The sequence below is a fragment of the Rhinatrema bivittatum genome, chromosome 1 (genome assembly GCF_901001135.1).
Source record: "Rhinatrema bivittatum chromosome 1, aRhiBiv1.1, whole genome shotgun sequence".
Taxonomy (NCBI): domain Eukaryota; kingdom Metazoa; phylum Chordata; class Amphibia; order Gymnophiona; family Rhinatrematidae; genus Rhinatrema; species Rhinatrema bivittatum.
The window spans coordinates 329234716-329252147 of NC_042615.1; the positions used below are offsets into that span (position 1 = coordinate 329234716).

At 40.8% G+C, this 17432-nt stretch overlaps 1 protein-coding gene across 1 annotated transcript in view; it reads left to right on the top strand.

The window, feature by feature from the left end:
* SNCA (synuclein alpha) overlaps window positions 1–12894 on the top strand; it is a 311737-nt gene extending 298843 nt beyond the window's left edge. Inside the window, exon 6 of the mRNA XM_029584960.1 lies at window positions 12507–12894. Coding sequence (XP_029440820.1) covers window positions 12507–12539 — 33 coding nt within the window. The 3' untranslated portion in view covers window positions 12540–12894. The remainder of the gene's footprint in view (window positions 1–12506) is intronic.
* Window positions 12895–17432: the final 4538 nt, after the last annotated feature.

Below are 17432 nucleotides of genomic sequence, written 5' to 3' on the forward strand. Positions count from 1 at the left end.
GCAATGTTCCCCATCTCTGTTAGATATGAATTGCTACTTCTGACACCATTCCTTTCTCTGTCATTATTATCCTTCTCCTTTATCTCTCCTTGCTCCTATATGTTGCAGTCAGTCAATATACCTGCAAGATGGATATTCGTATTGATCAGAGTGGTTTTCATGATGGTATCTAGACCCAATAATATCTTATGGCAGAAAAATTGGCACATATATATCTCTGGATCAAGCATTATAGGAACTGTGAGATAAAAACAAAGCAGAGGGAAAGAACGAGAGTGAAAAGAAGATTGGGGAAAGAGACAGAGAGAAAGAATGAAAGTCTAAGCAGTGTACAAATTAAAACATTCATTAAAAAAAACCCCCCAAACAATCAAAACATAAAATTAATACAAAGTTGCTAAGAAAAAGGCTACCCGGAAGATTATATAGTTGTTCATTTTTTTTGTTTAAACAAGAATGATTTCATATGTTTCTTGAAGGTCTAAAAACATAACTTAAATCTCAAAACCAGGAGGGAGGGCGAGCTATAGAAAAAATACATTCTCTAGTTTCATACAGGCGTGCCAGTTTTACTGATGGAACATCAAGGACATTTTGGTCTGTCAACCTCAAGGATTGCAGTGGTCTGTATATTTTGAGAGGTGAACTGAAAACATCAGAGGCATCTGAATGTAAAACATTATGGAGAAGTGTCAGAATTTCCAAAGTGACCCAAAATCAAACCAGCAACCAGTGTAAAGAAAAGAGAATAGGAGTGATGTGATTTCAGAGTTTAGTACCTGAAATGATGCAATCAGGCTAGGTAGAGAATACACTGTACAAATCAACTCCTCTTTTACTTTTCATCACGCCAAATGACCGAAAATCCTCTCACTGTATATGTAAAACTGCCTCTCAAAGCCTATCCATCCCCACCCCTATTTAACAGTGCTCTCTCTTACAGTGGTATAAATAGTAGAGTGACATATGGGTTCCCATAGAGGCGCTCTCTCGCTCTCTCTCTCAAAATAAGAAATGCCCCCTTGTTTTTATTGCATGTGCTATTTCCACTATATATATATCATTTTGAAGAATCTAAGGCTTAGTTTTCTCAATTGATGCAAATAATTCACTACATTCCTTACTTGAGGATGGAGGGACAAAGATTGGTCAATAATAATTCCCAAAATCTCAGAGTTGAATAGAGATTGGGATCTGCTGGTCCTCAAACTGAAATACAGTTGGAGCTACTTTACAGGAGTAATGCCTCAAGATCATGATCTTGGATTTATTAATATTTAAGGTTAGTATATTTTTAGACAGTGTTATGCTGGTGGACCCTTAGACAGAGGAGGAGTTGGTGCTATCTGTGGGGAGAAGCCCCACAGGTCCCTACCATCAGAAGGTGAGGCTGACAGAGAGCAGAGACCCCGCAGAAGCTTCACCACTACCAGCTCATGTTTCCCTTAGGTTGAGCCCTCAGGTGCAGGGCCGGAGGAACCACTACGTGAGGTAGGCCTGTGCCTAGGGCACTGCGATTTAGGGTGCACTGCGGCAGGCGGCAGAATTTTGAAAGGGCAAAAAGTTCCCTTTCAAAATTCTGCCAGCCCCCGCCTCACTGTGCCACCCTCCCGATGCCCCCCTTGTGGTCCTCCACTCCTGGCGCCTCGGCTGCCACTAAGCAAAATGGCGCCGATGGCCTTTAGCCCCTACCATGTGACTGGGGCCAACACCAAGGTCTTGGCCAAGACTCAAGCTGTGGCCAGGAAAATTCCTGGCCCCCACTTACTTGATATGATGCCTGGCCCAGCCCAGAAGCTGGGTCCTGACACCTGGACCTCAGCCTAAGCCAAGGATCTGGCCCTGCCCTGACACCTGGATACTGGGTTCCCATGCCTGGGCCTTGACCCGAACCAAGGCCTGACACTGGGGCCTGGTCTGGAGACCAGTCCTGATACCTGGGGCTTGACATGAACCCAGGCTTGATGCTGGATCAGGCTTGACACCTGAGCCTTGACCTAGGCCAAAGCCCCAATGCCGAAGTCTGGACCAGAGACCAGGTCCTGCCGCCTGGGCCTCAACCCAGGCCCTGGCTCAATGCTGGGGTCCAACCTGGAAGCTGGGTCCTAATGACTATGCTTTGGCTTGGGCCCAAGCCTGATTATGGGGCCTGGTCTAGAGACCAGATCCTGATGCTTTCACCTCAGCCTGGACTCAGACTTGATGCAGGTTGTCTGGTCCATAGTCAGGATTCCAACGCTTGGGCTTCAGTCTAGGCCAAGGCCTGAGCCAGGCCCAATGATGAAGCCCAGGCCCAGGTCCAGACCCAGAGGCCGGAGCCCAGACCTTCAAAGTGTCATCCTCTTCTTTCTTCTTTTTAATGACAGCATCCGCTGTGGATGCATAGAAGTCAATTTACTCTGGTGCATTCCTCCTCAGTGGAGGCCACCATTTTGTTATATAGCAATCATTTAAACTGCAGTACAACAAAATAGTGGCATCCATTGAGGAAGGAGGCATCAGAGTTAATTAATTCTGGTGCCACTCTAGCAGATGCTGTCATAGTAAAGAAGAGAGAAAAAATAAGGAAAGAAAGGACAATGCATCAGAGGCCTTGGTTTGGCCTTATGCCTTGGGCCTGGGATAAGGACCTGGCCTCTGGACTGACCCCTAGTGTCTGGCCTGTGCCTGGGTCTTGGTGCAGGTGATGGGACCCAGCCTTTGAACCAGGCCTCAACATTGGGCCTGGACCCAGGTCTTGGCCTAGACCAAGGCCTAGGTGTCAGGACCCAAACTCTGGATTGGGCCCTGTCATCTCGCTTGGGTTATATCCCAGGCCCAGGCATCAGGATGCGGTCTCCAAACTGGGCCCCAGCTTCAGGCCTTGTCCTAGGTTGAGCCCCAGGCATCAGTACCCAGTCTTCAGACCATGCCCTAGTGTTGGGCCTGGGCAGAGGCTGAGGTACCAGAATTTGGACCAGGTCTTGACTCCTGGACTTTGCATAGTGCCTAGGCCAATAATGTAGAAACCTACTGCTGCATAGTCCAACACTAGGCCAAGACTTCGGCCTGAGCCTAGGCCTCATCAGCAGATCTGCCCCAGACTGGGTAAGTGGGGGTTGGAGAGGATTCTGGCCCCACCATTTTTGCAAGTGGGAGGGATGGGTGGTGGGAACAGGTAGCCTCAGGATGCTTCATTTCTTTGTTTTATTTTTGGGGTAGTTTTTTTTTTTTTAATTTATTTCATTTTATAAATTAAAACAAATGAAAAAAACATTAAATGAAACAAAATTCATGAGAAAAAAAAATACCCCAATAATGAAATTAAAAAACAAAATGAAATTAAAATGTTTACCCCTGTGCACCCCTAGTTATTTACTGGCGAAAGCCATACTCCAACTTTGCCAAGGGCAATATCAAAATAATCTTAAGGTGAAACAGGGAGAAAAAATGGGATATTGCCTGGCTAGAAACAATACCCAACATCTATATTAAAAAGAATGGCAGATAAGAAAGAGCATGGGGGGGGGGGGGGGGGGGGAAACACCTGTATTTAAAGATACAAGAGATGATAACTGACTCAATTCTGATACACTGAGAATGGCCTTGTAAGTAGGAAGTGACCTAGTGTAGGACATTACCTGAGATCCCAAAGCAACCTAGATATTAATATTTGATAGTCTACAGTGTTAAATGCAGCAAAGAATTCCAAAAGAAAGTACCAACATCAAATCCATAATGAAAAACATCTAGGGAAGAGAGCATGAGAATCTCAGTACTATGCCCAGAATGGAAACCAAACTGGAAGCAATCAAGAATATAATGCTGATTGAGCAAATCCTGTAATTGTTTCATAATTGTTCCATGACTTTAGCAATGAAAGACAAAGAAGAGATTAGGCGGCAATAAGCTAAAGTGGTAGAATCTAAAAAAAAAGTTTTTGAGGTCAGGGCGGACTGATGCACATTTCAAGAGAGTCAAAACACAATCCAAAGGAAAGAAACATTAATCAGTTTCGCAAGAGTGTCAGCAATTTCAGAATGTAAGCATTTCATAACAGCAGTTGAATAAGAGTTAACTGGACAAATGGAATTATTCAGAGAGGTAACGATCTGGCAAATCTCATCTGAAGAAACAAGTGCAAAATGAGACTATTTGTCAGAGTCCAGGATTTTACAAAGCATATCTAAACAAATAGAATCAGTCAATCTTGAACATACTGTATTTTCTGAACATTAGTAACGAAATAGCTAGCAAAAGCATACAAGTGAATGGAGGGCAGGTGGATTATAGCCAATAGAGTTACCAGCCAGATAATTCATAGTCCAAAAAAGCTCTTTAGGATGACTTAGCGTTGAAGCAATACAAACAGAAAAATACAATAGTGGATCAGTATTCATTTAAGAAAATCAAATAAGATTTATCCTCAGAATTCAGGTTTACGCCATCTATGCTCAAGATGATGTAAAGTTCATCTCTTTGTCTTCAAGTCAGACGAATACCAAAGTGCAAATCTACAGTGGAATTACATGATTGGGTGAAGGCAGCAACTATATTAAGTGCAATGGCGAGAGAAGAATACCACTGTTCTGCAGTATCACCAAGATTCGACACATTACATATAAAGTCTGAACATTGAGGTAGATTAGGCAACCAACAATTCCATAGGTCATCAATATCAACTTGTTTACACTTCAAATGGAAATTTGGAGAAAAAGACTGAGTAGAAGATGGCAGTGACACATCCAAAATAGACTTTAGCTATGGTGCTTTCTTCTATTTCAGTGCTAAATTGATTACTTGGTTTATAGTGATTTGTATTATTATTGTGCAGTCTATATTCTTCAATTTGTCTTTTTTTCCCTTATGAATGAAATTGTCCCTAAGGTCCTGTACCCCTTAGTGGTTTTGCATATTCAAGGTTGTGATTATTGCTTTTGTGATTATTATAATTTGCACATTCTGTTCTGGATTCCTGTAAAACTTTATTGCTTTTATTATATTGAAAAAGTATAAATAAAGTTTTTAAAAAAAAGAAGTGGTGAGACCAAGGGACCATATGATAGGAAACTTTCTAGGACAAAGATGGAAATTTGTCAAAATTCAGAAAAATAATGTCCAGGGTATAGCCATATTGATGGGTGGGAAAATCAATCATTTGTTGCCATCCCAAGGAGAACATCACATCTAAAAAGTCCTCACAAGATTGATAAAGGGGTTTCTGGTCCACATGAATATTAAAATCACTCAGCAGAATGAGTTTTCCCAAATCATCATGAACAGATGTTAAAGTTTCAAAAAAACAATGAGAGGTGAGAAGTAAAAAAAAAAATCCAGGAGGAGCGTAAATTGAACAGGTTTCCCAAGAAGAATTAGAAAAAAGCAGTAATTCAAGATGAGGGAAAGTATCCAGAGCAGATAGAGTCAGGCTTAAATTGGTCCTTTAAATAAATCACAAGTAAACCTCTAGGCATCGATCTTTGCAGGATTGAGAATGCACTAAATAAGGGGAATGCACTAATTGGCTTGGAGGAAGGGTAATCAGGCCTTGGGAGCCCTTCACTTGTGCTTACTGGGAGGTGGATTGGGCTTTGGGGCCCCTTCATTTGTGCACAGGTAGTTGGAGGGAGATCATTATTGGTGACTTGCTGTTGGATTGGGAAGGGAGGGGAAGAAATCCCCCTTGCAAACCGGCCTATAACGTAAAGGCCATTTAATACAGGGGATGTGAAGACTGTTTTAATGGTAAAATTGTAACATATGGTTTGAGGCAGGTGGTACATTTTTACATTTTACCAAATTTGCAAAACTTGGCAGACATGGAGAGCCTACCATGCTATTTCTCTAATTTTAGCACAACCTCTCAAAATCTTGAAGAATCTTTTAAATGTGCATGTTTCAGACTTACTAAGTAACATGCTGTATTTAGCATACACAAAGAGCCTATTTTGCAATCTTTTGATAATGTTTCGACGAATACCAGTCTATAAAAGCGTTTAAATAAATAAATATATTTCTCAGGTTTACCATCAGCTGCAATTACAGTAAGTATGAATTTACTCTTATTAAAAAGAATATCAAGGCCACTAGTACTAAATTTAAATGCTGATGCTAAATTGTCTCACAAATGTGGTTAACATCACATTTCAAATATCATCTCTGGGCTGTTTACCCTAGAAATGAATAGCTTATACCATGTCAAAACAAAAAAAAATCATTTTTCCATTTCAATATGATATTTAATAGCCGGATTATATTTCTAAAGATATTTTTTATTAAATCATGTATTAGGGATGTGCATTCATTTGAAATGAATGAGTAAACGAGGGCTTTGTTTTCCTGAATATTATTTATATCTTTTGTTACAATTTAAAAATAGATATGTAAAAGTTTTTATTTATAAAGTTTTAAACACAATTTCAAGAAATATATCTCGTTAAGAATCCAGCAGTGAAATATTCAAAATAATTAAGAAATATAACAAAAAAGGAAGACAATAATAATTTCAATACATATCAGACCACAAAAAAAAAAGAGAATCTAATTCTAAACACCAAGAGGTCCATATTCAGAAGCATTTAACCAACTCACTCAATAAATGTAACATCAGATATGCTAGAGAAATAAAGTTCCTGGATGCAGTAAATGACAGTTTTATGGAGCAATTGGTTCTGGAACTGACGAGAGAGGGAGAAAGCTTAGATCTAATCTTAGTGGAGCACAGGATTTGGTGAGAGAGGTAATGGTGATGGGGCTGCTTGGCAATAGTGATCATAATATGATCAAATTTGATTTAATGACAGGAAGGGGGACAGTAAGTAGATCTACGGCACTAGCACTAAACTTTCATAAGGGAAACTTTGATAAAATAAGAAAAATAGTTAGAAAAAACTGAAAGGAGCATCTACAAAGGTAAAAAGTGTGCAAGAGGCATGGTCATTGTTAAAAAGTACCATCCTAGAAGCACAGTCCAGATGTATTCCACACATTAAGAAAGGTGGAAGGAAGGCAAAACGATTACCAGCATGGTGAAAAGATGAGGTGAATTTAGCCAAAAGATTTACAAACAAAAATGTAAGAAGGATCCAACAGAAGAGAATAGGATAAAGCACAAACCTTGGCAAGTTAAATGCAAGACATTGATAAGACAGGCTAAGAGAGAACTTGAAAAAAAAGTTGGACGTAGAGGCAAAAACTCACAGCAAAACTTTTAAAAATATATCCGAAGCAGAAAGCAGCGAGGGAGTCAGTTGGATCGTTAAATGATCGAGGGGTTAAAGGGGCATTTAGAGAAGATAAGGCCATTGCGGAAAGATTAAATGATTTCCTTGCTTCGGTGTTTACTGAAGAGGATGTTGGGGAGATATCCGTTCCGGAGAAGGTTTTCATGGGTAATGATTCAGATGAATAGAACCAAATCATGGTGAACCTAGAAGATGTGGCAGGCCTGATTGACAAACTGAAGAGTAGTAGGGTTCTGAAGAAACTCAAAAATGAAATTTCAGATCTATTAGTTCAAATTTGTATCCTGTCATTAAAATCATCCATTGTACCTGAAGACTGGAAGGTGGCTAATGTAACCCCAATATTTAGAAAGGGCTCCAGGAGCGATCTGGAAAACTACAGACCAGTTAGCCTGACTTCAGTGCCAGTGTTCTAAAGATCATAATCACAGAACTTATAGAAAGACATGGTTTAATGGAACAAAGTCAGCATGGCTTTACCTAAGGCAAGTCTTGCCTCACTAATCTGCTTCACTTTTTTGAAGGGGTTAATAAACATATACACATAGGTGAACTAGTGGATGTAGTGAATTTGGATTTTCAGAAGGCATTTGACAAAGTTCCTCATGAGAGGCTTCTAAGAAAAGTAAAAAATCATGGGATAGGTGGCAATGTCCTTTCGTGGATTACAAACTGGTTAAAAGACAGAAAACAGAGAGTAGGATTAAATGGACAATTTTCTCAGTGGAAAAGGGAATACAGTGGAGTGCCTCAAGGATCTGTACTAGGACCCGTGCTTTTCAATATATTTATAAATGATCTGGAAAGGAATATAGTGAGTGAGATAATCAAATTTGCAGATAATACAAAATTATTCAGAGTGGTTAAATCACAAGCAGATTGTAATAAATTGCAGGAGGACCTTGTAAGACTGGAAAATTGGGCATCCAAATGGCAGATGAAACTTAATGTGGATAAGTGCAAAGTGATGTATATAGGGAAAAATACCCCATGCTGTAGTTACACGATATTAGGTTCCATATTAGGAGCTACCGACCAAGAAAGACATCTAGGCATCATAGTGGATAATACTTTGAAATCATTGGCTCAGTGTGCTGCAGCAGTCAAAAAAGCAAACAGAATGTTAGGAATTGTTAGGAAGGGAATGGTGAATAAAATGGAGGATGTCATAAAGCCTCTGTATCGCTCCATGGTGAGACCGTACCTTGAGTACTGTGTACAATTCTGGTCGCCGCATCTCAAGAAAGATATAGTTGCGATGGAAAAGGTACAGAGAACGGCAACCAAAATGATAAAGGGGATGGAACTGCTCCCCTAAGAGGAAAGACTAAAGAGGTTAGGGCTGTTCAGCTTGGAGAAGAGAAAGCTGAGGGGGGATATGATAGAGGTCTTTAAAATCATGAGAGGTCTAGAAGAGGTAAATGTGAATTGGTTATTTACTCTTTTGGACAATAGAAGGACTAGGGGGCACTCCTTGAAGTTATCATGTAGCACATTTAAAACTAATCGGAGAAAATTATTTTTCACTCAATGCAAAATTAAACTGGAATTTGTTGCCAGAGGATGTGGTTAATGCAGTTAGAGTAGCTGGGTTTAAAAAAGATTTGGATAAGTTCTTGGAGGAGAAGTCCATTAACTGCTATTAATCAAGCTGACTTAGAAAATAGCCACTGCTAATACCAGCATCAGTAGTGTGGGTTATACTTAGTTTTTGGGTACTTGCCAGTTTCTTATGGCCTAGAATGGCCACTGTTGGAAACAGGATGCTGGGCTTGATGGACCCTTGGTCTGGCCCAGTATGGAAATTTCTTAGGTTCTTAAATTATCCAGCTAAATGAATATTTGTGCACTTATCTAGCTAAATTCTAGCTGGATAAGTGTTTATCAAGCTAAAATTTGGCTGGATAAGTCAGGAGCATTCCAGGGCCATATCTGGGAGGAACTGAGTTAGCCAGATAAGTTATCCAGCTAACTTTGATATTCAATGTTAGCCAAATACATTATCCAAGTCTGGTTGTTCGTAGACCTGCCCTAACTTTATCTGGATAAACGTATCCCATGAGCTTTAGGATAGCCAGATAGATTCAGCACCTCAGCGCTGAAGATATAGGCTAAGTTAGCTGGATAAGTTTATCCAGCTAACTTGCCATGCCACACAGAAGTTCAATATGGACCTCCAAGAAACATAATTTATCACATTCAAACAAAATAGCAGTGGGGCCAGTATAACCAGAGTGAATTCTTCACAAAGATCTCTAAGACTGGGTAAAGAGAGAAGAAGTGAAGAAGCAAGTGGAGAAGAAGCCGTAGTCTTAGAATTCAGAAATAGGTTAGCCGGTTGGGTTCATAGAAAGTATATCTAACCCCTTCATATTTTATAACAAGCTTGCCAAGAAAATTAAGCCAAAACTGGTCACCCAATCTGCAACACTCCAGTCCACATAGTGGGGAAACTGTTTCCTTTTTTCTATGTTGATTTAAAAATCCCAGGATAAACCTTTACTTTGCAGTTAAGAAATACTCAATCTCTCATTCGAAAACATAATCTGGGAACCCAGTCCCTATTGGGGTTCAGTATAAGGTCCACAAGGTAGTAGGTGAAACCCCACCTGGGTGTGCATGTCCAGCATGGGTAGGGCCATAAATGTATTTATTTATTGTTTCGGGGCTGAGCTCTGGCAAGTAACCCTTTTCCCCAGGGTTGGGATTCTTGGTTGGAGGGGGAAAGGGTCTATTTTCTTGGCCCAGAGTAACAGGGGTGTCCCTCCTACACAGTTCTTTCCTTCCATATCTCCCATGAGGAGGGTGGTATTTGTATGTGGAATGTGACCAATAAAACAACTGGAGTCAATAAGTTAGTGACCAAAATAAAGTCTTTACTGGTGAAATGTTATGAAAATGACACAGCAAATTAATCCTCAGCACCACAGTAATTTTCCTTTTATAATCTCCTTCTCAGTCTGTGCACCATCTAGTCTAACGCACCATCTAGTCTAATGCAGTCTAACACCATCCAGAGAAATTTCTACCCTCCAGGGCTTGGAAAAATAGAGTCCCCAAGGGTATACTTTTGAATGGCAAAACGCCACTCCCAACTGGTGAAAAATACAAAGGTGCTGTCTCTGCAGAGAGAGAAACGCTCTTTCCCCAGGGATTTGGATATACCAGATGGGTGTCTTCAGTGATGAATAGACTTGTCTTTATACACAATTAGATGATATATTGGACTTCTTTGTTTCTTGTGCAATCCTTCAGCTCTCTTTGTTCTGGATCCCTGGTGGAAGGCATCCCTGAAGCAGGCAGCTCTCTATGCTTCAGTCAGGAAGGAAGCACAGCCAGAACTTCCTTCTGGATCTTGAAATCAATTCTTTACCAAACCGGCATGTATCCCTGCTGCAGGTCCCCAGTACCCACTTCCTCGTGGAGGGTATGGAGGGCAGGTCTTCCCTAACCTACACAGCCCCAGACACAAGATTCCCCATTCCCTGGGCCCAGGAGGTATACGGGGCTCTCGCAAGGGCTCCTACCACATAAAATAGTAAATCCAAAAATATATATATATATACCCAGAGGGAAAAACCCAAAGCAGCCAAGGAGTGGACTGGAAAGTAAAAACCCCTCCTGACCCTGGTCAGGACTACTAAGCAGTAAGCAAGGCTTGCCTGGCTTCTCTGACTGGGCCTGTAAAATAACAAAGGATAAGCTCCTATCTACTTGCTTAACTTGTGCAGACCAAAAGGGGCTACCTCCCGAGCAGTAGCCAGGGAGCTGCTGTAAAAGCTTACCAGGAGCACGGCTATTCCAGCCCCTGCAAAAGGGGGGGGGGGGGGGGGGGAGGGGCTGTATTTGAATGGAACCTCCCCTTCCAATAACCTCATCTAGCTGATACCTTAAAACCCAGAACTTACTGGTAGTGTGAGAGCTATGCCCGTTACATAGGAAAAAATTGCCTCCTTCCCAGACTTATCCTTCCAAGGCTCCAAATAGAACCAAAGAATACAAGAAAAGCTGGTGGGGGGAGGGGGGGGGGGCTTTCAATAGGATCCTCCTCCTCCTGGAGCTCTCTGGGATTTTCAAGAACTCAAAACATTTCTTTTTAGCATATTTGTAGAAGAAACCATAACAATTTGAGAAAAATGAATAAAATCATAAGGTTTGAAATCTTAAGATATTTTCCAACTTCTCCAGTTTATTATGCAAAAAAAAAAAAAAAAAAATTGAGGGCAATATTAAAAAAAAATCGTAAAATGGCTTAAATTAGATGGATACCTTATCCTGGATATTCAGTGGAAAAAATGTCCCACTGAATATCCATGAATAAAGTTATCCGGCTACCTTTAGATTAGGTGTAAATATATCCAGGTAAGTGCATTTGGATATCTTGAGGCTTAACTGGCTATATTCAAAGAAATACAGTCAGTTCAGTGGCTATAGTATAAACAAAAAAAAAAAGTGTAGCATGTATCTAACAACCTGATTTCCTGATCCCCAACCAACATATGAGAAAGGGGCCCGGCCAGGCTGAGCCCCATCCACCCCATTCCCTTCTAGTAAACGTAAATAATTGCAAATCTCATGGCCCATCGCCTCCTACTCCCCCACTCTAATCCTAGCCTTCCCACCTACCCGGTACCTCTAAAAACCTCTTCCTACCACCTAGATTGTGCTGCACTATGACCGCTCCCACCAGCATCCAGTGTTGGTCTGACAGCAACACTACAAGTGTCAGCCACCAGAGTTGCTATCAGAGAGGTATTCCGACAGCAGCACTGGTAGCTTCCAAAGTTGCTGTCAGAGCAACACTGGATGGCTGCCTCCAGAAGCAGTCATAGCTATTTTGAGAAATGATTGTACTGTATCTCTATGGAACTCAAAGGGTCTGGAATAAATTAATCAAATTGATTAAAGCAAATATTTTTCATTTCCTGGCCTTTATGTTTAATATAAATATCTGTAAATTTCAGAGCAACCTAGAAGTTAGCAAACAACCAAACATGCATATTATAGCTCATAATGATTCTATTTTCTAAAGGAAATAAAATCAGTTCTCGGGCAGATTGCTGAGCTGCATGCTTATCTTAGACTTGTACATTTTTGTGCAAATTGCAGTTTTTTATTTGTGTATGTGCCTTTTAAAAAATGGCAAACTTAGCAGAAGAAAATGAGGCAAATGAACAGGATAAGTGTACAGTGCAGCCAAGGGCTGTCTTCTTGAAAATATATCCATAGGTGTCTGTTAAATATAATACCTGTACTGATGCTGACTTCTTGTCTTCTGCACAGGAGGAGTATCGAGATTATGAGCCAGAAGCATGAGAGAGCCTCTCTTCTGACATCTACAAATCTACGAATCCTGTCCTGTACAAGTGCTATGTTCCAATGTACCAAGTCGTAAAAATTCTTTTTTTAAAATAGTTTTTACAGTGTACCTTGAAGTCACCCAGCAGCAATGACTGAAGTTATCAATGGCTTTATTTCAGGGATTCCCTCCTACTGAAATGGATTCCTGGTGTTAAGGTCATTGTTGTGCTGTGGATATTGTGGCTTCAACGAAACAAAACACCTTAAGTGTCTATTTCTCTACTTATTTTCAGAGCTGTACTGTAAATGTTTTGTTATCAGGCTACCAGTGGTTTGGTATTGTTCATATTGAAATACTTTTTTTTAATGTTTTCCCATCTACGGATGACTTGTGAGAATTGTTTATATCTCTATGTTACTTCAAACAGTGAGCATGAACTATGCACCTATAAATATTGACTGTGTGATATCACAGTTTTGTGATGTGTTTTCTTGGCTTGTGGTTGTAAATAAATGGCATTCCATCAAAAGGAATAAAAAGCTAATAAAACTGAAAAGAGAATGTCATCTGTGCAGAGATGAAGAGCAAAGGACCTGAGCCAGGGCTTTCCTTTCCAGAAGAGAAATGTCATTCTGGGTGCAAGATCAAGGAAGGCGTTTTACCATGGTTGAGCATTGCAATAAGAAAACAGTGCAACTGATTAGTTAGAGCTGTAGTTCATTTAATACTAGGGAAAAAAGAAACAACAAAAGTTGTACTGCAAAAACATATGTTATTTCTGAGTTTCAACAATGGATAAAAGCAATATTCCAGCTACTTTAGCTGAAAAGAATCTTTTCTAAGCATTTATAATTGAATCCAATAGCATATCAGTGAAATAAAAGAAGTGTGACAAGACTCAAGGTCACCAAAGCAGAATAGCAGAGACAGAAACCAGGCAAACTTAATGTTGGTCTAGGTTTAGCTACAGACTTTTTCGCAGTCTAATCAGAAGGGAATTTTTAGCCATAATAAAATGCATGTCCTGAACATTGGAGCCTAGAAGAAGCCCTTGTGGCAGACCTCTTCTGTGAATTTCAACAGGAGTTGGCTGAGCTCTGTCTGTATGCCGCAGGATGTAATTTACGGAAGCATTGTCTGCCTTTCAAATTTGGTTTATTGCAATTTTTTAAACATAGTTTATGATTTCTAAGAATTTGAATTTTTAATTATAAAATAATTATCTTATTAGTCAAAAGCCATTTTCTTTCCATTTACAGTCTTATAGTGTTAAAAGGTATTTCCCTTAAAAAACAGATATGGTACATTGTTCTTACAATTAATTTACTGTATGTATTTACACTGAGCTTGATATTGGGACAATGTCAGACCTAACCGGCTAAGTGGGAATTTTTCAATACTTGTCCATGTTCAGCAGCTTCTACTTAGCGGGATAACTATCCAGCTAAAAGGTTATCTAGCTAAGTGGTGGATGGGATGGGGGCATTCTGGGGAGGAGTTACTTATGCAGCTAACATAGGCCTGGATTTATCAAAATTCACTAAATATTGCCTGTGGTAGAAAAAGGGGTATGTTTTATGGTAATAGTGTACTTTACAATAAACTGCTATCTTAGCACAGGTATTACTGTGATAACTTTTTTGCACTTTGTGATAAGTGCCAGAATTGTATTTCCTATGTGCAACCATTGGGGGACCATTTTAAGCTGCTGGAGATCCAGCCTAGCTATTAGGACCCTTCTGCTACTACTGAGTGTGTGAGAGAGAGAGAGAGATTGACTAGCCATAATATTCTCATACCAGGTAGGTATTTATACCCCTATATGAGGCCTACCTAGTCATTCGAGGTGAGGTTTAGGTATTAGTGTAGGGGTTTAGGGGCCACTTTGACATTCAAAGTGAGATGTACGAACAGAACAGTGCTCTTTTGTGAAGATCTGATGACCTTCGGAGTGAGGAAACTCACCCAAAGATGGGATTTGTGCAATGTTCTCTCAACCTAGCTTGATGGACTCTCTACCTGGGAAACATCAAGCTAGGTTGAGAGAACATTGCACAAATCTCATCTTTGGATGAGTTTCCTCACTCCGAAGGTCATCAAATCTTCACAAGAGAGCACTGTTCTGTTCGTACATCTCACTTTGAATGTCAAAGTGGCCCCTTTTTCTAATTTGCATCACACAATGCATTATGGCATTTTCACATGCATTAAAGGTGTTTTTTTGCATGCAAAAACGCCATATAGCAGTTTGATAAATGACCCCCTTACCTGGATAAGTCTGAATATCACCTCTTGTCTGTCTAAGTTAGCCATAAAAGTTAGACCTGCCATTGAGCCAAGTATATTCAGTTGTGTGGCTGTACCACTGAATATCCTGGACAAATCAGCTGATATGGTCGTTTGGCTAACTAGCTCAGCCAGATAGTGGTTGAATATCTACCCCTATATTTCTAAACTATATTCCTGGCCTCACAGAGGTCACTCGGAACAGTGTATAGGAACAATTTAAAATACAATACATAAAACAGAGAACTAAACAAATTAGACCTAATAAAATGAATAGGGCACCAATAAGCAACTTACACATAAACAGTAACCAACCAGCTCCTTATCTTTGCCATTTCATACCTCCACTCCACTCCTAGTCCCTTCTTCTTCTAATGCATATCAATAGGGATTTTTAGAGATATCCCTCTTTCTTTTATCAAAGCTCGCTCTTAGATATGGCATCAGGTAGTTTTGTGCCATAAGGGACAGATTGAGCTAGTCCAGGTTTTGTTCCTCTGCATGAGAGAGAAATTGGACCTATAGTCCAGATGCAGTGTGGTAAGACCAAGATTGACTCAGTTTATCTCTTATGACATGAAGCTGATCAGTTTATTCTTAGAAGCCTTCAAATCATTTTCTATCGATGCCTATTTTGAATCTCTATACCTACTGTGGAACCTAATGCCCTCCATACCATGTATCTTGGGGTTCAGCAGTTTGATTATTAATTATATTATAGACTATGGATCTGAAAGCACAGAAAAGTTTCAATATTGTTCACTTTTACAGTAGTTATATTGCTTCCTTGGTCATGGTGCCTATGTGTACCTTTCCCATTAGAAATTAAAATATTTTTTAAAAAGAATGTTATTGCTATTTTCTTTTGCCTGACTTGCTTATAGACAGATCTTCTTGGCTTAGAGTTCTGACTAAAATGTGGAAACTGTGGAGTCAATTTTCAAAAAAGGCTGTGCACCTCCTGTAGTCAGTCACATTTTGGACACCTAAACTCAGGAGAAATTTCAGTCACAAATATTAGTGTGTAGGTTTGGCTGAAAATTTGCCTGAATGCAACCAGCCAAAATATGGCCTGTGTCCTCCTCCCAGCTTGGCAGAAGTGGGGGTGGTTTCAGACTCAAATTTATAAGCAACATAATCACTTGCCTCCGGTGCCAAATTTTAAAGGTGTAATCCAATTGTTTTCTGCTCTTTCAGCTACAGCTTTCACCCCTTCTCCTCCTATGGCAACAGGCAACATGTGGGAGGAAATAGAGGGGAGGCGATAGAGCAGAGACAGCACAGCCTATAGCTGTCTGTGATCCCAGGACTTTGGGCTTCAGCAGAGACCAGAGTGGGGCAGCATGAAAGAAACACCCTGAAGCACAAGTCAGAGCCATTTATAAGGAAGGGTAGAGAGTACAGGGGTTAGGAGAATTCTAGGGTCTTCCCCGGAAGAGGGGGAGAAAGAGTGTGTGTGAGAGAGAGAGGATTAACGGGCAGATTTTAAATGCCCAGAGATTCCACATGGAATTTATGAATCAGCCTTTACGTGTGTGGCCGGGCCTCTTGGAAGATTTGCCCGGCGCATGTAAGGCCTGGCCATGCATATAAAGGCTGGTACATGCTCAAGTGCCAGCGTGCGCATGTTATAAAATCGACGCATCCGTGTCCACGCACCTGGAGCTATTAAAATCTTCCCTTAAGTGAGTAATTGGGATGGAAGAAATAAAGTTAATATGAATTCCCTCCTGCCCAATCCTGCTAATCAACAGCAATTTCAGGATGATCAGAATTCATAAGTTTCCAAGTACGCAGTCCCATCTCCAGCACTGGTCCAGAACTTGAAGCATGCTGGTGGGCCTCCAGATAATACTGCCATGTCCCTCTCTTCAGCTTCTTTGCTCCAGCTGGCAGTAGCAATGGAAAGAAAGTTTAGTAAGTCGCATGCTGTCCCTCCTCCCACACAGGTTTCTTTAGCAACAGGAAGTCCTTGTGGGGTAGGAAGTGGAATAGCCACATGCCTTGTGAGCACATGCCTGCTCACGGACTCCATGCTAACATCTTTCCATTGCTGCCATGGGCCAGGCCGAGCTGAGAGAAGGGGAGAAAATTACTGGGGATGTGTGTGCAGAAAGAGAGAACCTGGGCAGGGCATCATGGGAAATCCCCATCCTGTCATCCTGTGCCTCGTGCCCCCTATCGGCACAGTCATCCTATATCCAGCCCTGGGTGGTTCATGGGGATGAGAGGAAAGTCTGGGTTTTCTGGCACTCTGGGGATCTTTAAGCAGATTGGGCAAGTGGGAGGAAGAATAGGAAGGAGGTTGGGGGGGGGGGGGGGGGGATCAGGATGCAATATTTTTTTTAATTGGGTGGGAATGCTGGCACCAGAAGGGATTTAAGCCCCACCACCCCTGAACCTAGATTTAGCCAACCAAGTTAGGGAGCTAGCATTGAAAATCTGCACTAACTGTCTTACTTTCTACCTCAGCCCTTGGGCCACCTACGTTTTGGCCAGAAAGATTTAATGATACTAGGTAGCTAAGTGTAATATTCAGCCTGGCTCAGTTTTCAAAGCGGCAAGTTTAGCCACCTAATTTTAAAAGTTGGACAGCTAAACCCTTTGAAAATTCTCATTAC